This window comes from Molossus molossus, unplaced genomic scaffold (genome assembly GCF_014108415.1).
Source record: "Molossus molossus isolate mMolMol1 unplaced genomic scaffold, mMolMol1.p scaffold_m16_p_12, whole genome shotgun sequence".
Classification (NCBI taxonomy): domain Eukaryota; kingdom Metazoa; phylum Chordata; class Mammalia; order Chiroptera; family Molossidae; genus Molossus; species Molossus molossus.
Genome location: NW_023425347.1, coordinates 90,979,810 through 91,000,853, shown reverse-complemented (window position 1 = coordinate 91,000,853; position 21,044 = coordinate 90,979,810). Strand labels below are relative to the sequence as shown.

Here is a 21,044-nt window from a genome sequence, read left to right as displayed (position 1 = left end):
TTCACGCAAAAGTTTAAAAATATGAAAGTTACTCTGTAAAATAAAGTTTTAAAGGCCTTAAATGGTTCTCCAACAAAATGAAAAAATGTACATATCCTAGGACTCAGAAATAAGAATTTATGTTGTAGATAATCTTATATATGTGTGTAAGAATTCTCACTGCATTGTGGATTTCTTGTTAATCCTCACTGGAGAGTATTTTTTTTAATTGATTTTTTAGAAAAAGAGAAAGGTGGGGGAGAGAGAGAAACATTGATGTGAGAGAGAAATATCAATCACCTGCCTCCGGCACACCCCCCTACTGGGGATCGAGCCCGAAACCCAGACATGTGCCCTGACCAGGAATCAAACCAGGACCTCTCAGTCCATGGCACGATGCTCAATCCACTGAGCCACATGGGCTGGCCTGAGAGTATTTATTCCATTGATTTTTAGAGACAGTGGAATAAAGGGAGGGGGTAGGAAGGGAGAGGGAGAGAGAAACATTGATGTGAGAGACAAAATGCAACCCAGGTACGCACCCTTGACAAGGAATTGGACCCGTGACCCTTTGGTGTGTGGGCCGACTCTCTAACCAATGAACCACACCACCCAGGGCACAATGTTTTTTTCAGCAGACACAGAAATATCTTAAAGGGTGATGAAGAACATGGTAATTAAAAAATTATGCCATATCCCTACAATTAAATACCAAACAGCCAGTAGGAAGAATGAGATTGATCTACATGTATTGATACGGAATAATCATCAAGATGTACTGATAAGTGAAAATATGCAAGATGTACAACAATGTTTATGGTCTTCTTCTTTTATTTTTTTAAAGGCGACTATAATTACAGATGTCAGCAGACATGGTTCTATAATACAGTTGGAGTACCTGGGTCTAGGTCTTTCATCCTGGAACAGTGCTGAGACATAAAGGCTTATCATTACCTCAAAGTAGCCCTGGCTTATTGAAAATTTAAAAGAATTCACTAGTAAAATCATCTGGATCTGAAAGCTTTTTTAGAAGTAGTTTCTTCAGTAAGATTTCTAATATCATCTAGTTTTTTTCATATTTGAAAGCTTATTTCTAACACAGTTTTAAGTATTGCTTCTAATTCATATGTTCTACTTTCTTCTTCAGTAACATCTATTATTACTATCCTCCATTTTCATTATCTCCTTTATTAATTTTTTAAAAATGTTTCTATTGATTTTTTTAGTGAGAGGAAGGGAGAGGGAGAAAGACAGAAACATCTAAGGACGCCCCCTACTGGTGATCAGGCCCGCAACCCCAGCATGTGCCCTGACCAGGAATAGAACTGGCAACTTCTTGGTACGTGGGTTGATGCTCAACCATTGAGCCACACCGGTCGGGCTCCTTTATTAATTTTCTGCATCCTGAAAGTGTTCTTCAATTCCAACACGTACCATGCTGTTTCAACATTTCTAAAGCCTCGTTTCTCAACTTTAGTGTCATAATATACTGGCATGTCCTGTTTACTAGGATGTGTGCACAAGTAATTTGTTTCAGATCATAAAGAGCCAAAGTTTTGAACTTCACTAATTTTTATTAAATGACAGTACTTTCAAGAGTATTGCTATGATGCCTTATCCACCTATCTTATCTGTATGAATGGGGGAGGAGTCTCTTGTAAACATCAATCATTTTGAGTGTTCTGATGAATAAAAGATTCAAGCCACTCTTCTACAAAATGTTCTGCAATGTGAATTTTTCTTTTTTTTGGCTTAAGCATTTTTTCGTTAATATAAAAACATTTATTGTTGACTCTATTGTATATATACCCTATTTTCCCCCCTTTGCCCACCTCCACTCAGCCCCCTCCTCCTCCCTGGCCCTCCCCACAATATTGTCTGTGTCCACGGGCTACGCATATATGTTCTTTAGCTAATTCCTTCACCTTCCTTCATGCAATGTACATTTTATGACTGCACTCTAATTCTCTTGGGCCTGTTTTACTAAAGAGGCAAAGCCCTATAACTTACTAAAAATAATTATAATACATTTTCTAAATTCTGCTTTCTGTTTCTTAAAATAAGTATTTTCCACAGGAAGAATTTTTCTTGTTGATGTTAAAGTTTTGCTCATTTTATCTTATGCTAATTTTCCCCATCAGTTCATATTTGAATGTAAAAATGACCAGGATTAGAGTTAAAGGACAATATGAATGAGAGAACTGAGCTCAAATTCCTCCCACTTAGTGAGACATTAGAAGAATAAACCCTCCCTGCTCTGAAGCTGGAGGGCATGTTGTTACTTAGCACACCTAGCACCATGCATATTGAAAATTGATAATAAACAAATTGTACCTGCAACTTCTATTTAAATGCTTATACAAATGCCCTAGATGTAGTGGTGAGGATATAAAAGAACAAAAAAATGGCAGTCATTTGTGAACTGAGATGAATAATGATTACAACTGTGTGTAAACTGATTTGACAATCAGAATGACATTCAATTTTAAAATAAGAAAAATTAATAAAAATCTCTTACTGTTTTTTTCTCTCTCTTGGCTGGAGGGGGCTGCTGCTGCGTAGGCACTATGATAGGTGCTGACTGATACACTGGCTGACTTGGGTAAAAAGGCGTTCCTAAAGAATTAGAAAAAAAGAAAAAGAAGCATTCAGTTATTTTGTCAATCACTATAAGAATAAAAATGGCACCATGTCATTGTACCAACAGTTTAAAAAAGTAACAAAAACAAGCATTCTTCTTCCCCTCCAGCTAACAAAGTGGTCAAGGAATGATTCCTAAATACTCATAAATACCTATCTTTTCTTTAACATCCAATATGGAAACAAATGAATAACCAATCCCTGCTGATTGCCACTAGAGTTACCATTCCAAAACACTGATCATACCATAGCACTGCCTAAAGAACTCTATTCTGGAGGCCCATTACCTGCCACAGTGATTCTCAACCAGGGTATGTGAAAGTGTGTTTTGTGTGTGGGTTTGGTCAGGAGCAGGAGAATATATATGATTATCTTGGGGGATGGGAATCGTCTAATTCTTCTCCCTACATATGGAGAACAGCTGCCCCAGAAAGCCAACATTACAGCTTAGCAAATGTCCTACTTTTTAACTTTCCAAAACTTTGACTATTATTACGTTTACTATTAAACCACAGTGCTTAGAGTAAATGTGGTGAGAAGGAATCAGACACTGGATATTATGAAGATGGAACCTAGCGATTTGCTGATGTATTGGATGTGGGTATGCGAAAGAAAAAAGTGTCAAAGAAAACTCTCAAGGTTTTTTTGTCTTGTGGAAGAATTAAAGTGTTATATATTGTGCTATTTATTTCCTTACTGAGATAAGGAAAACTGGAGGAAGATTTAGAGTTGAGGGCAAAAAAAAAAAACAAAAAAAACAAGAGTTCAATTTTGGACATGTAAAGCTTGAGATTCTTATTAGACCTTCAAATGGAGATATCAAATAGTCAGGAAGAGACACAAGTCTGTAGTCAGAGAACAGTCATCTATTTTGGAATTACTACAATATGGATAACACTTAAATTATGAGGTCATAGGTATGAAGAAAAACTTGGAAAGGAAATAAAAAGAAAACCAAGAGAGTGGCTGAAATGAAGAAAATGGTTCAAGAATGGGGAAAGGGCTTAACTATGTCAAATGGTGCTGAGATGTCAACTAAGATTTAGCAAATCAGAATTCACTGGTGAGCTTGACAAAAGTTGTTTAGGTAGGTTGGGGGAATGAATCCTGATTAGGGTACATTCAATAATGAATGAGATAAAAGAAAATGAAGAAAGTGAGTATAAATAACTCTTGTTCTAAAAAGTTTTGCTATGATGGGAATCAGAAAAACAGACTATAGCTGGACAAGAATATGAAGCCCCCCTCCAAACCTTCATTTTTTTGTTCATCCTCACCTGAGGATATTTTTCTCTTTATCTTCAGATACAGTGGGAGGGAGAGAAAAACATCGACATGAGAGGGACACACTGACTGGTTGACCCCCATATGCCCCCAACCAGGGCCAGGGACAAACCACAACTGAGGTACATGTCCTTGACTGGAATCGAACCCAAGACTCGTTGGTCCGCAGGCCAACGCACTAACCACTGAGAAAACCGGCCAGGGCCAAACCTTTATTTTTTTTTAAAAAGAGATGGGAATGAAACAGTACACCTGCATGTTGATGGGACTAATCCAGCAGAGGGAGAAAAAAACGATGACAATGCAGAGAACTGAGAAGGGAACCGCTATAGTAACAACCTTAAATGGGTACATGGTGGGATCTACTGCACAAGTGAAAGACTGGCCTTTGGTGGGGGCTTGAATAGTTAGTTGAGTCATGGTAACAAGAAAGAAATAAATGTATATGAAGGTAGTTGATACAGGTAAAAATCCTTGGTACTTTAGCAGTCAAATAATGCCAGCTCTATTATTACTCTCATCATGTCACAAGATCATCATCGTAAATTCAACTGAAAATTTCTTGGAAGTAATATGATTTGTAGTACCAGAACTCTGCACATATCAATCAGGTTTGGAGAATCAGATTTGGAAAAGGGCTAATCAGAGGCTATAACAGATTTCATAAGTTCACTGTAAAAAGAAAAAAAAAACAACTTAGCCATCCTTTAGTGGTGAGTAAACTATTCTCAAAGGAGAGCTCAAATAAGCGATTTATGCTACTCTATTATGTCACTAGCCCTAAAACGCAGAAAACAGAATCCTAAAATTGGTTTCAAATGTTGCAAGAGAAGCAGTACAATCTGCTCACCCTGCCATATTTTTTTAAGCTAAGAGAAATAAGATCCAAAAGGTGAACCATTCCTTTAAAAAATATCAGATTCTGCTAATGAAACATTTTTGAGTCAACATGACTGAGACAGAGGCTTCCACATAATACACATGCAATACCAAATGAGTAAACCTGGCAGAGGAGGACAATCTCAATATAGTAGGGTTAAACACAATTAGTAAAAAAACACAGCTGACATTAAGTCAACTGTGAACCCCAGGAGAAAAGGAATTGTGTCGTAATAAATAAGTTTTCTTTCCAAATTAATCCAACTTCTTTTATATAGTCAGGGACATTTTAAAACATTTATTTGACTCAAACATATGAATAACTTTTGCATACCATTTACTGATTAGGCAAGTTACTTAAGGTCTCTGGACCTCTTATTCATGAAATGAGATAAGTGTGTACAGATCAGGGTTCTGTCAGCTAAAGCCCAATGCCATGTATTTTGTAAACAAAGTTCTACTGGAAGACACCCACACAAAGTAGTTTATCTATTTCTGTGGCTTTCCCACTACAAAGGTGGAGCTAAACAGTTGCAACCATCATATGGCCTACAAAGCATAAGGTATTTTGTATCTGATCCTTTATAGAAAAAGTCTGCTGACCCCTACTCTCAATCAATGGTTCCCTAAACCCCAATCTATACAAAAGGTGTCAATGATATGTGCCAAGATTTATACAATAATAACCATGGAATCTGCACACACACACAACACTATATACTTACCAAGTTAACATTTTTAGGAAAAGACTATTCCTATTTTGAAATTATTTCAGACCTACTCTTTTGATATCAATATTTTATTTCATATGTGAAATAATACTCAGGTAAATAGTATTCTTTTTTTTTTTTTGAATCCTCACCCAAGGATCTTTTTCCATTGATTTTCAGACAGAGTGGGAGGGAGGGAGGAAGAGAGAGAGAAAAAAACATCAAAGTGAGAGAGAGACATCGATTAGTTGCCTCCAGCACAACCCCAACCAGGGCTTAGGACTGAACCTCAACCAAGGTTCATGCCCTGACCAGAATAGAACCCGTGACTCTTTGGTCCACAGGCCAACATTCTAACTGCTACACCAAACTGGCCAGAGTGACAGCAGTTTTCTTTAAAAGTCTTATTTTCAAAAGCAAAAATGTAATAGTCCTGTGTGTTTCATACTTTACATTGATTGTACTTGCCCAGGATATTCAAAGATCTAGGAACCACTGATCTAGTCAATATTTACATTTCTTCTCATCAAGCATAAACATCAAACAAATGTACTATAAGATGCTGAAAGGCAGGGAGAATATCTCAACATCTACTATTCACAAAATACCAAACACAATGTCTTAACACATTGCAGTTCTTCCAAAAACCTTTCAAAACCATGACTTTTCCATAGAAACAAAGATAAACACAGTGGTTAAATATGCAAGTCAGCACATAAAAATCAACTTGTTTCATGATATGCCTAGAACAATAATAATGCCAGTATACAACCACATCACCAAATACAGTGCAATGCTGCTCCATAAAAGCACAATCAAATTCAACGTGGGATGCCAAAAAGGTTCCCATTACCGCACATCATGGGGAATGACTCACTCCCTCAGCTCTTATGAGCTGAATGAGGAACCCAAGCCCCACAAAAATGCAGGAAAACAGTAAGTTGATAACAGGAGGAGAAAATGACATGGTCAAGTGAGAAAAAAAGGAGCATATAATGGTTTGAAGCAAGGGAGAATGAGACTTTCTACCACTGTAAATTCTCATTATTTTTTCCTTTTTCAACATCACTGCCACCACTAAACAATACATAGCCCTTTGCTCCCAAACCTAAATTTTTCATCTTGGGCCATCAAACACTTAGGTTTGCTGGAAATTATTTCAATCTTAATGAGGTATTTTTCTGATAAAACAGGCTTCAAAATACTTAAGAAACATTGATAAGAGGAAAACTGAAAAGGAACATTGAGTAAATACTATTCATTAGTTTTTTTTTTTCTCAACACTGGAGAAATACTGCAAGAATTACACTGTCTAAACAGAATTCTATAATCTTGGTTACTGAACTTCAGTGTAGGTAAGAATATTCTTTGAAAATCACAGTTCAAAATTTAAACTGAATAGGGAAATTAAATGTTAGTATGCAGAGTAAACTGTAAAGCCAAGAATGAAGAATTAAGAAATCTGGAGAAGCCCTGGCCAGTTTGGCTCAGCGGTTAGAGCGTCGGCCTGTGGTCCGGAGAGACCCGGGTTCGGTTCCCGCTAAGGGCACGTACTTCGGTTGCAGTTTGTCCCCGGCCCTGGTTGGTCGTGCGGGTGGCAGCCACTCGATGTGTCCCTTCACGTCGATGTTTCTCTCTCTCTCTCCCTTCCTCTCTCTCCCTCCCACTCTATCTGTACAAAAATGGAAAAATATCCTCGGGTGAGGATAAAAAAAAGAAATCTGGAGAAAATAACATCAGACTTACAAACACCAGCAGTAGGGCTAGAAGGAACAAGTCTCATATTTGTTCCTGGCAGTTCAGCCACAGGACGGTCCCTCTGTCCTAAAAGAGAGGACTCCATTTTTCTTTTTTTTACCTTTATTGATTTTAGATCGAGAGTAAAGGAGAGAGAGAGAGAGAAACATCGATGAGAGAGAAAATTGACTGGCCGCCTCCTGCATGCCCCCCACTGGGGATTTGGCCCACAACCTGGGCATGTGCCCTGACGGAATCGAACCGGTGACCTCTTGGTGCATGGGCCGACACTCAACCACTGAGCCACAATGGCCGGGTGAGGACTCCATCTTTGGAACATAGACCTAGGATCCCAACTCCAAACACACTTTTAACCAGAACTCAAGATTAGCACAGGTGCCCTGGCCGGTTTGGCTCAGCAGTTAGAGCGTCGGCCTGCGGTCCGGAGAGACGCGGGTTTGGTTCCCGCTAAGGGCACGTACCTCGGTTGCAGTTTGTCCCCGGCCCTAGTTGGGTCGTGTGGGTGGCAACCACTCGATGTGTCGCTTTCACGTCGATGTTTCTCTCTCTCTCTCTCTCCCTCTCCCTCTATCTGAACAAAATATCAAAAAATGTCCTCGGGTGAGGATAAAAAAAAGATTAGCACAGGAGAAGTGGTAGAGAAAAGAACTAGAACTAGCCCTGGCCAGTTTGGTTCAGTGGTTATAGCTTCGGCCTGCAGTCCAGAGAGACCCAGGTTTGGTTCCCGCTGGGGGCATGTACCTCGGATGCAGTTTGTCCCCGGCCCTGGTTGGGTGGTGTAGGTGGCGACCACTCGATGTGTCCCTTTCATGTCGATGTCTCTCTCCCTCTCTCTCTCTCTCTCTTCCTCCCACTCTATCTGAACAAAAACAACGGAAAAAAAAAAGATCAGAACTAAAATTGAAAAGGTTAAGCGTAGGAGAGATTCCAGGAAGAGGAAATAGGAAGTGGAATGTTTATGGCTTCTAGACCGTCAAACGAGGATGGTTGCCCCAAAGTGGCATAACTGAAAGACATATAAGTGACAGGAGCTAGAAAAGAATTTTTTTTTTTATCCTCACCTGAGGACATTTTTCCATTTTTTGTTCAGATAGAGCAGGAGGGAGAGAGAGAGAGCGAGAAACGTCGACGTGAAAGGAATTCGAGTGGCTGCCACCCGCACGACCCAACCAGGGCCGGGACAAACTGCAACCAAGGTACATGCCCTTAGCGAGAACCAAACCCAGGTCTCTCTGGACCGCAGGCCAACATTCTAACTACTGAGCCAAACCGGTCAGGACTAGAAAAGAACTTTTAATTTGGATAAAAACATATTAACTAGTGACAAACCTTAAAATATCTTCCAAAATAATGAAAATAATCTAAACTTCTATTAGTAGAAGACTGGGTTAATAAATTATCATTTACTGCCCTGGCCGGTTTGGCTCAGCGGTTAGAGCATTGGCCTGCAGTCCGGAGAGACCCGGGTTCGGTTCCCGCTAAGGGCATGTACCTCGGTTGCAGTTTGTCCCCGGCCCTGGTTGGTCGTGCGGGTGGCAGCCACTCGATGTGTCCCTTTCACGTCGATGTTTCTCTCTCTCTCTCTCTCTCCCTCCCACATTATCTGTGCAAAAAATGGAAAAAAATGTCCTTGGGTGAAGATAAAAAAAAATAAAAAAAAAAAAATAAATTATCATTTACTCCTGAAATAAAATACTATGCATCTTGAAATTCTATAGCTATTGAAATAGAAAGATGTCCATGAATATAATGATATTTTTAAAAAGCCACTAAGGCACAGCCGGTGTGGCTCACTGGTTGAGTATCAACCCATGCACCAAGAGGTCGCGGGTTCGATTCCCGGTCAGGGCATACAACAAGGTTGTAAGCCCAATCCCCAGTGGAGGATATGCAGGAAGAGGCCAATCAATGTTCCCTCTCATCGATGTTTCTCTCTCTCTCTCCTTTCCTCTCTCTCTAAAATATATTTTTAAAAAGCCACTAAGTTTTAGAGCATTATAAACAATGTGTATTTGTGTTAAAATTGTTTAAATGTAAATGAAAAAATATGTATCAATCTCAACTCCTTCAGGGAGTGGGGAAGGAGGAAAACTGGCTATTTCAACTTTACATTTTCAATATTATTTGTACTTTTCATCATTAACTTGATTACTTTCATAAGGAAAAATTATTTTAAAGACTTTTTCTAATCTAATGAAGCTGGGGAGTTAGTGTTTTAATCTAGGTGAGAAACTGCCAACAGGATGGCAACTAGATGGATCTGCATAAGAAATTTCTTTATAATAAAATTATCTATCAAAAGAAACACACATCAACAATATCTGAGGTACAACGGCATTTCAACGTACTGGTTTCTTGTAAAAATAAGCAAATGTAATCTATATGTAATAGAAATAAAGCCAACATATGTTATAACATTGTATATATAAATCAGCAAACTATTTCCCTACTAGTAAATTCATCTACATTGTTTCTATATATACTGCAGAGCAGTAGTATTAAGAGCAATAAAGAGGGCTAACACAGACATATAAAGATTTTAATGAAGACATTTTCTCAGTCAACAAGTCATTTATATGTTATAAATACAGAACAGACTAGAATTCAGTGAGACAGCTTCCAACATAATTTTATAAATTAGATATAATTGTATTCCCTTTGCAACATGGAATTGAAAGAGAAATATTAATGTTAGCATGTTTACTGTGATAATTTCATCTTACAGGTTTTTTTTTTTAAACTTTTTTTTCTTTATTGATTTTAGAGAGAAAGGAAGGGAAGGGAGAGAGAGAGAGAGATAAAAACATCGATGAGCGAGAACGTCGACTGGCTGCCTCCTGCGTGCCCCCCACCGGGGATCAGGCCCACAACCTGGGTATGTGCTCTGACTGGGAATCAAACGGGCGACCTCTTGGTGCATGGGTCGACACTCAACCACTGAGCCACACCAGGTGGGCTCATCTTATAGTTTTATAGAATAAATTCTAGCTAACACCAACAGCCAATTTTACACTAAAAATAATTTAATTGGATTTAAGTTTTCAGAATAAGTACCAATACAAAGGCACCAGAATTGTGTGAAAACAAACCTGAAGCTGAGTTCTAAGGGTACACAAGGAACACTTCAACAGTACTGGAAAATGTCTAAGCTGAGTAATGCACATATATTATTTTACGTTAAAACTCATGCGCATATATATGTATATAACGTGTATAGTTCTGAAAGTATCAAATATTTCTCAGTGAAAATACAATTTCATAAAGCCATTTTAAATAAACATATATATGTGACATTTCATGAACTACAGAAATAAATGATTTTAAAATGGCAATTTCATAATGTATACTGACCAACGTAATAGAAAGGTTGTCTGATTTCTAAAAGAAGTAACACTTGGTTGCTTTGCCTATTTTACCTCAAAAACCTAAGGAAAACTGTCTTGGGCTATTCTAATATTAATCAATTCTATTGTATAGGTTCTTGACTGAATCATTAAATCCCAATGTTAAGAAATTGGTTAGTGGATACATGTTTACCTATAATAGATTACCATGTTAAAAGAACAAGTTAAAATTTTAATATGTCCTTTAGTAAAAAAGATAAATGCTTACTGAATCTTAAAGCTTAATTTTTCTAGGATTTGCTCATTTTACCCTTATAATTCACTTTCTATGGAATAAAACAAGTATAATATATGACAGAAATTTATTGACTGAATAAAATAATTTGTTTCCATTACTCCTAAGTTTTGGTTCACATATAAAGTATATATACATGGCACTTATTTCTATACATTAAAAACACTTGTAATTTTTCAAGGCATTTACATTTAACTAATCCTCAAAACTTCCCCATGACATAGATCTTTTTCTTTTTAAATCACCACCTGAGGACATTTTTTTTATTGATCTTCAGATAGAGTGGGAAGGAGTAAGGAAGGGGGGGAGGTGAAGAGGGGGAGAGAGAGAGGGACAGAGAGACAGAGAGACACATCAATTGGCTGCCCCACCCCCCCAGGACTAGGACCAGGGCGGGGGACGAACCGCAACCCAGGTACATGCCCTTGACCAGAATCGAACCCATGACTCATTGGTGCGTGGGTCGACACTCCAAACACTGAGCCAAACCAGCCAGGGCGCCATGACGTAGATCTTATCACAATTTTGCAGGAAAAAAATTGCAGGTAAACTGAGTTACATTCAGTCATCCCATCACTGTTCTAGGTGCTAGGGAATACGGCGATGAACAAAAGAAAATTCCCTGCCTTCCTGAATGTTACATGGGAAACATTTAAATGGGAAAAGATAAACAAATGTTTTGGTAAATGGTGGTAAATGCTTGGAGAAGGAAGATAAGGTATATTTGTGCCATCAGCAAAAAATCTAGGTATGATGACTTGGTAGCAGATACCATAAACCTTGACACATGGGCTCTTTGCAACAGAATTACCAACTCCTGCAGAAAGTGTCATTAACTAAATACATTTCTATGATACTCTTTCCTTTTAAGCCACTCTCTAAGAAGTAGCTTTCAGGTCAAAACTGTTTATAATATTTTATCTACAAATAACTTCAGAATAAACTCAAAATGGACAAAAGATTTGAATGTGACTCATGAATCCATAAAAATCCTAGAAGAAAATGTAGGCAACAAAATTTCAGACATCATACGCAGCAGAATTTTCACTGATATATCACCTAAGGCAACAGAAACAAAGGAGAAAATGAACACAAGGGACTACATCAAACTCAAAAGCTTCTGCACAGCAAAAGACACAATCACCAAAATGGAAAGGCAACCCACTGTATGGAAGAGCATAATTGCCAATGATACATCAGATAAGAGGTTAATTTCCAATATATATAGAGTATTCATACAACTCAACAAAAGGAAAACAAAGAACCCAATTGAAAAATGGGCAGAGGACCTAAATAGACACCTCTCCACACAGAATATACAAATGGCTAAGAGACATATGAAGAAATGTTCAACATCACTAATCATCAGAGAGATGCAAATTAAAACAACAACACCTGTCAGAATGGCTGCCATCAACAAATCAGAAAGAATATATGGACCCCCACATTCATAGCAGCACTATCTACAATAGCTAAGATCTGGAAACAGCCCAAATGTCCAGCAGTAGACGGATGTATAAAAAAGCTGTGGTACATATACACAATGGAGTATTATGCAGCTGTAAGAAAGTAAGATCTTTTATCCTTTGAGACAACATGGAGGAACCTGGAAAGTATTATCCTAAGCGAAACAAGCCAAACAGAGAAAGACAAGTATCATATGATCTCACTTATTTGTGGAATATAATGAACATAACAGTCTGAGGAATGGGGTAGTCCCAGAGCCGTGGAAGTGGGGTACAGACTGACAATCCCCAGAAGAGGGAGTGGCGGGGGAGATAAACCACAGAACTTATATGCATGTATGCATGAACAGTGGACATGGACAACAAAGCTGGGGACAGGGCAGGGAGGGAGAGGGAGGGGGGAATCAGTGGGGGGAAAAGGGGTAAACAGCTGTAACAAAAATAAATAAATTAAAAAAAATAAATAAATAACTTCAGACAACTAAACCTCATTGCCTAAACTGAACTGTCAAACAACAAAAGATTAAATACAAGAAACTAGCAGAAACTGGTCAATTTTTCATACTTACCGTAAGCATTGGGGAAGTCCCCAGGTCCTGGTCCGGGATAAAAAGGACCTGGCCCCGGGGGTTGAACTGGATACTGTTGTGGGGGCCCAACATAAGGAGGGCCGCTATGACGGTACTAGAAGAGAGAAATTAGACATTTATGAATAATATGAAGGTAGCTTACAATGGAAAAATAAAGTTGTTTGTGTGTGTATAAGAAAATCATTTCAATGAGGTTAAGCCATTTAGTTCAACACATTCGAAATGCTTGCTTGCCATCAAGATGCAATGATGATGAAGGGAAAGGTGTGTCTTCAGTAAAGCCATAAAGCAAATCAGTGCACAGGCAGACATTAGCTCATTGTAAAGTTATTTCAGGTTGGTAGCTTTCACTGACATTGAATCATATCATAGGAACAGCTTAATTACTAAGCCTTTTTTTCAGAGCAGCTGATGGGGAAGGATGGGAGGAAAGCTAGGGGATAAAAGAATTTCTGTATCATCTTAGAAAGTTTTAAGTAGAGAGATGTAGAAATATATATTTTATATTATGAAAAATGACAAAATGACTAGACTGCTAACCAACAGAAGTTTAGACACTAATGCCATCATCCACTTTCCCTGCTCCCTCTGATGAGAATCTGGGTTAATTCTCACTCTACTGCAGGACCACATCGATCTGAGAGATACTTTACCTGTGGTATACAATACTGAGGACCCTGGGGCACTGGGTACGGCATGGGCAGATGGTTAACCATCATGATGTGCTGATTGGCCTGATACACTGCAGTGGGTGTCTGGGCACCAGGACGAATAGAAGGACTGCTGTTCGGGATGGTGGCTCTAGGAGGCTGTATTTGAGGCCTCTGGAAAAACTGGGGAAGGGAAAAAAAAAAGATTTATTTATTTATTTTACAAAGGGGAATAAGTAAATTTTACTATCTTGAACTTTCTCCTTTCCACTAATAAAAATTTTATCGACTTAAATTAGAAATACAATATACATAAAAAGAGACTAAACTGCCTATGGCTGGGTTCACAAAAAATATTCTGTACTAGTCACACTAGGTTAAGTTTTCAAAACAGGAGAGCAATCTAATTTTTAAAATGAAGTCTCAGCTAATTTAAACTAAACATTCCAAACCGTAATTAATCATTTTAAAATGTGTAATAAAATATAATAAAAGGAAGTAGCTGGTGTCTCTCTGAAATTTGTTTTGTTGTATAAAAGCACTGATTCTTTCATAAAGAGCAGGTGGCTTATTATTAACGTATTAAAAATTAAAAGTAGTTTCTTTAAAAAAAAACTAACATTTAAGTAATTTACAAAATATTTAGAAGAGCAAGAATTTCTCTGGACATAAAATTTTTGTCTCAGTGTATCAGGGGTTAAGTTAAATTAAAACTCTCTGTAGGTTGTCACATGCTGATTGTCCCATGATGATAAAAGCCTTCCTTTTCAAAAAGTGGCAACTGCCTAATAAAAGGAGCCCAATTTTGTTTTCTCACGTAGTCTGCAATAAAAACCAGAGATCTAGAAAGGCTTAAGGATGGCCTGGAAGGAGCAGAGCTCAAATCTCTCAAATGGCAACCAGTACTTGTGGTTATTTATGGTTCTCACTGCAGATTTAAAAGCCTTAAAACAATATACCAATATTAAATTCCCACTGTAAATTCAGCAGCAAACAGTCACATTGCAATAATAATAATAAGGGGACAGAGTAAAAAAGAGGCCATGCAGAACCAGTAGTTTGTTACCTGGATAGGTCTGAATCCTCCCTTCAATTATGAAGCAAGAAAGCAGCAGGAAACAGAAAGAAAGCCAATGGAAAAGCTTATAGATCAGTAGGAAGGGGTAGGACATAGCATGCAGCTCAACAAAAATATCTATTTAGTAATAATAGAAGGAGGAAGATTAGAAAATCAGAATGACAATTCTCCACTTGAGAATTCAAGAACACATGGAACTGAAGAATCAAATCACAATTAGTTGAAAATAAATAAATCTAGTGGCAAAAAAAAATTCTAATACTAGCCACAGTTGTAACAGCTTGAAAGGAGTCTGCTTAATGGCACAAGTACAATTGGGACTACTGATTCCTACTCCTTGTTCATGGATGGCCATTACATGATAGTTGTTTAGCTTCTCTAGGATGCAATCTCTAGCTTCAACGGAGGTAAGAACTAGTAATAAAAGTGCCATTTGTCATTTTAAAGTTTTCAACATATATCAGACTCTTCATGGCAGAAACCTGCATTTTTCAACTATCTAGGCATAAAAGAGGCCACTTTATAGTTTTGAAATCATAACAACAGTCTAAATATGTGCTTTAGCTCCAAAATTTGAGTTGCCTCACAATTCCAGATGTGCTGCTACTGGTCCAAATAAAAGCAAAGTTGAGCTTTGACCTTTGGAATCATTCAGGTCCTATTCAGTCCTATTCTTGATCATTAAGCTACCCACAGGTGGTAGAAGTAGTAACTTTACATCTTGCTCTGAATTAGAACTGGGATCCAGTGCCTGAGGCACATTCCCATTCAGCCTTCATACCCCAGGGTAAAGAAAAGCACTAAAGAGGTTAAGTCACTTAAACGAAAAGGACAGTAAGGTATAGCCTAAGAATGTAGTGAATGGGGAAACCAGATGGGAAAGGCCAGAGAATAGTTGATGGAGATGAGAAGAAAGTACTAGAGACAAAGTAGGTAACACAGAAACCTGGGCTGGGCCACAGGAGAGCAGTAGTCTTCCAATTATCTCCACTGACACAATTTCAGTGACAGACATAAGAATTTCTGTTGGTTGCAACCAGGGACACTGAACTAGTAAACTTTTCACACTGAACTTCACTTATCTTAATTACATAGCAGATAGAATCTATTATTCATCAATGTATGTGAGTTGCAAGAACATTTCAGGAATAAATAATCATTTTTATAACAATTTATCAGGAGTCATTCATCTGCTCAATTTATTGAGTATTACAGATGTTAGACACAGTAGATAAATAGATTAACCCTATAATATCCTCTTCCATCAACTCTAAAGGGCAGCCAAGATGAGGAGAGTATCAAATGGGAACAGGTGATAATCCACTTTTGGCTATATTATCATCAAGTACATTTTCAAAGTACTTATTGCTGGAAAAACATGTTTATGGTGGGGAAAGAAAGGAAACTAATCCATTCACTTAAAAAAAAATTATGGACAAAGTTTTCCCACAGTTTTAATAGTTTACTATAGGTGAGTACTTTTCTTACCATTATTTTCCAATGCTCTGCTAGGATTTTTAACAAAAACTGAGATTACATATTATTCAAGGAGGTTTCTGGATAGTATAAGACTTTTCTTTAGTGGCTTTTAAAGATAAGTGTTTCAATGACACTCCTAATATTAACATACAGCTGAGCCACTAACACACAAAATTTGTGGTTATTTGAACATACAATAATTTTTTATAACTAAGATTTCAGCTTTGAAGCTAAGTAGAAAAATGTATTCATATAGGCATATTAAATAACAACAGTTAAGCTTTATATAGCGCTTACTTGCTACAGTAACCATTTTACATATTACTGAATATTAACTTAGCCTCACAACGATCTCTAAAGCAGGTACTACTATTCATACCCCTATTAAATAGATGGCTAGATTGAGAGAAAGGAAGATTAAGTACCTTGCTGAAGGTCTCCCATCTGTAATTTAAATATAGTCAGTTTCTAGGTCTGTATTTTTAACTGTTACACACACTACCTCTCAAGAAATGAAATACCCCACATATTTTCAAACATGTGTGCTCAGTCAGAAGAAATCTTTCAAAGGCTGAAGATGGATATGGCAAAACTTTTATCCAACTATACTAATGGGAAGAACATCCCTCAACCATAATTGATTCTTGGTAAGAAAAATGCTACACGAATTATTTCCCAAAATGTGTTTATCATTCAGGAAAACAAATTTCTTCTACTACAGGACTCCAATTTTCTATCTCCCTTAAAGTAACTGAAACTTGTTCATATACTTTTATATCCTTGATACAACATTTAACACAGAAGATTTTTACAAGGACAGGCTACCTGAAGCCTGCCCCACACACATCTTTTAAAAGGTCGGTCTCTCTCCCTCTCTCCCTCTCTCCCTCTCTCTCTGTCTCTCTCTCTCTCTCTCTCTCTCACACACACACACACACACACACACACACACACACGAGATTCTAGTATCTACAGAACTAGAAAAGCTGTAATGGCTGGATGTGCAAAGAAATGAAAAGAGATAGATCCTCTTTTTTGTACTCCCTCCTAACCATTCAATTGTGAACAAAGAACAGGATTTAACAGCAGTACAGGAAATTAGTATTCCATGGGTGGGCATGGCAGCAAACCACAGGTTATTGAAAAGAATGTGTGAATGTGCATGTGCTTTCCCAAAATGCCTGCAATGCTTTTTGCTCTCCACTGAGTGATGAAGAGTCATTAAAAGAATTAAACTCTTTTGGATGGAAGGACTATACAGGCCATTTAGTCTAACCAGATACCTAAAGTTTGAATCTCTTGGGGTTACAAAACATTAACTACTTAAGATACAGTTCCATTTCATTTTAAATGGAGTTCTGATACTTCAACAGTCTTTCTATCAGATCCAAATTTTTCTCTCTGTATCATCTACTCTCTGGTCCAATGTCTATACTTAAATTCACACAGAAGTCAATTCTTCTCCGAAAGTGACAAACCTCAGTTATCTGAAGACTGTCATCAACTGTCAACTTTTACACCATTGTCTATTTTTTTATTCCAAGCCAATCACCACCCTCTACCTCTTTGTCCCTCCAATCAAAATTTTGAATTCGTTGGCCAGCTTACTCTTTTCTCTCAATCTGTTCCCTTGCTCAAAGTGTCACTAAATAGGGAACCAAACACCAATATCTAGGTAGGGTCTGTAAGAAATGTATCTGACCTTCATTCAATAAATAGTTGTTGCTGAATGAAAGAGCAATATATCTCTCATATATCTTTCCATTAATAAAACTAAGAATCACAGGGGCTCTTTTGTCAACCACACCTTACTATGGATTAGCAATAAGTAACATTTTTCACTTCTGAGTGTACTCTCACAGTTGTATTTTAAAGTTCATATAAGGAATCTTGTAAATTTTGCTTCTTTGCAAATGTATCTGGTTTGAGGTTTATTGTAAGGCTAAAAATATATATGTAGTGGTTAGAGTGGTATCTGGTAGCTAGTAAGCGCTATATGAAAATTATAACTTCAACCCATCATTTAAGTTTGTGCAAATTTTGTTAAATTCAGAATATAGCATACAATGTCAAAATACATGACCATAAGCAAATGTGACAGGTATGTTATTAATCCAATCACTGATAAAGATGCTGCCATGGGCTAGATAGGGAAGAACCACGTACAACATAAGTATCATCTCAAAATTTGATTTTAATTTGTTTTAAGTATTTTATCTTTTAGTAATCTATTAGTATGTCAGGAGAATGCCAGAAGGTGACAGTCTTCATTTGAGGTGTTACTTTGGACAGATCAAAAACAGAGGGTGAACTTTAGGGTACTTGAAATTGCTTATTTTCATAGAAACACTCTAGAAGCCAGAAGAAAAGCATTACTCTTGGAAAATTATTTTAATGATGTAGGAATTATACCATTACCCAAAATTTTCTGGCCAATAACATTAGTAATAAATGCTTTATGAAGATGCTGATAATTATGTCATTTCTCAAAAGACAAAGATCTCTCTAAAAACTACATAGTAATCAAAAATCCTACTCAATCACATTAGTTCTTTCCATCTGGAAAGCAATAAAAAACACCAAAAATATGCTTCTGAAACCCCTTGATTTTTGCAGTATATAGTTCAGCCTACTAGCGGGATAACAGTAAGAATGCAATTAAGAGCAGTATAGGTTAATATTGTTAAAAATTCTAAAGTATTCTTGAGAAAAATAATAACACTTTGATTTTCTGACAAGTTACAAAGGGACAAGCAGTAAAATATACGCATAATGGGGTATCATTCAAGTACCAATCTCATATTCTGCTGATCTACAACTTACAAAGAAGACTAGTAATGTAAATCCTTTCTGTATTTTCCTGCATGTGGCCAATATCACATAACTTAGGTTTCACTGAGAATTAGGAGATATAAGCCCTAAAAAGCTAAGTGGTCCAACATAGTAGCCATTAGCCATATTTGGTTACTTAAATTAAAATCAGTACTTATTTTAAAAAGCACATTTCAAGTGCTCAACAGCCAAATGTAGCTAGTAGCTACCACAGTGAACAGAGCAAATACAGAAGCTTTATCATCACAGAAAATTCTATCAGACAGAGCTGCCCTAGAGGATTATGTCAAATGGAGGAAAGAATCCCCTAACTATTCTGTCAGGAACAAGAAGGTGTTCTCTCAGATCATGAAGTAGAGTCTGGAAAATGAGCATCCTTATAGAACACTTCAATTTGTAAGTAAAAAAAACTTGGGAAAAGGCCGGCTGTCTCACTGCTTAAAGGAAATTGAAACTTAACCAAGGACTTACTATATGCTAGGCACTGTGATAGGCAGTACATTAGTATTCACAACACCCTTAGGAAGTAGGTACTGTTATTATAACACCTTAGTATTATATCATTTATGAGCCTATTTTATCCATTTTGCAGATAAGAAAGCTGAGCAAGGTTAGTATGTAGTAAAGCTAAGACTGAATCCTAGTTATGTCAACTCCCAACCTGTATTTTTTTCACTGTTTCTTCGGCAACCCTACAACTCCTTGTGACTAAGACACCAGATAAAAACTGCCCATCACTAACTTATATCAAGCTCTGAAAGATCTAAAAGTTCTGGTCATAAGACTACATAGATGCTTAATCTGATTTCCTAGTAACATCCATTAAACTCTGATGTGCCAGATCTAGCCCCAGAGGTAAGCCTTAATCTTCATTTACTGTACTTTCAAAATGAAAGAAACTGCCTAGAGCAATAGAAATATTTCTCTACAAGGAACCAGTAGTTCAACTGTATTAGCACAACTTTGAATATTGAAACCTAAAGGGAAAGAAAAAAAATCCACATAAGCCGGCTGTTTCTTTTTTTCTTTAAAAAAAAAAAAGTCTTTCTGCAAAAAGACCCAAACTACAACAGGAAAACATGCATAGTTTCGATGCTTGCCACCAGGTAACATATTCCTTGAGGCCAAATATGATTAAGTTTTATGAGACTTATTATTTGTTTATAATAAATCCAACTGCTTTGAATATGGTACATTACTCAGCATTTGTGAACACTGTAGGAACTAAACTCATGTATCAACACATTGCAAAATACCTTTGTTCTATGAACACTTTTAAATACCAATTCCCTGGTCTTCCTCACAATGCAAAGACTACCAGCCAAAGTGTGTAACAAACACTTGATCTCTCTTGTAAAGCCCTAAAGTCAAATAAAGACAGGAATATAAGTAACTTTAAACCACAACTGCACAAATTTCAATGACATGAAATCAACACAAGTCAGAATCTACATTATACCAAGTGGCTTGTTTTTAATTCTGAGTGTACGTTCTGTTCTTTCAGTTTCTAATTACCTTAGGATTCTCAAACATCCAAACAAAAATAGTTGACATAGTTCTAAAGCCAAAGGTATTCTGCATATAAACTTACTTAGGATTTCTTTTACCTCTGAAGAAAACTGTTATTTCCTTGTTATAAAATGCAAAAGAAAATAAAAGAGAACATCCTAAAGAATCCCTGCAAAAGCCAAAAACTAACAGTATCACAGAAATGTGACTGAAATAACTCTAATTATAAAGCATGGTACTCCTGAGTTGAGGGACTCAAAAGGAGCCCTAGTTGCCCACATATAAAAATCTTCTAAATAAAAGTACAAGAAACACATCCTATAATACTTTCTTGGTTCTATTAAACTAAAAATATTTACTATCCAAAAATCTTACTTGATTCATTTCAAGTAACATCATTTTACAAAGAAGAGAAAATATATAGGTTTTAGATTACTAAACTGGATGGCAATTATCACTAAGTAGCTTACATAAATAAGTTATTTTTTCTTTGAAATGTTGATAGGACTAATGGTTATTAAGTATATATAAAAAGTTATATATTTACTATT

The 21,044-nt window shown here is 37.0% G+C and overlaps 1 protein-coding gene across 7 annotated transcripts in view; it reads right to left on the bottom strand.

The window, feature by feature from the left end:
* EIF4G3 (eukaryotic translation initiation factor 4 gamma 3) overlaps nucleotides 1-21,044 on the bottom strand; it is a 319,284-nt gene that overhangs the window by 133,313 nt on the left and 164,927 nt on the right. For all 7 annotated transcript variants that reach the window (XM_036256518.1, XM_036256520.1, XM_036256521.1 and 4 more), the window contains 3 exons: nucleotides 13,599-13,778; nucleotides 12,925-13,039; nucleotides 2,498-2,595 (listed from right to left, as the gene is read on the bottom strand). In XM_036256518.1, coding sequence (XP_036112411.1) covers nucleotides 2,498-2,595; nucleotides 12,925-13,039; nucleotides 13,599-13,778 — 393 coding nt within the window. The remainder of the gene's footprint in view (nucleotides 1-2,497; nucleotides 2,596-12,924; nucleotides 13,040-13,598; nucleotides 13,779-21,044) is intronic.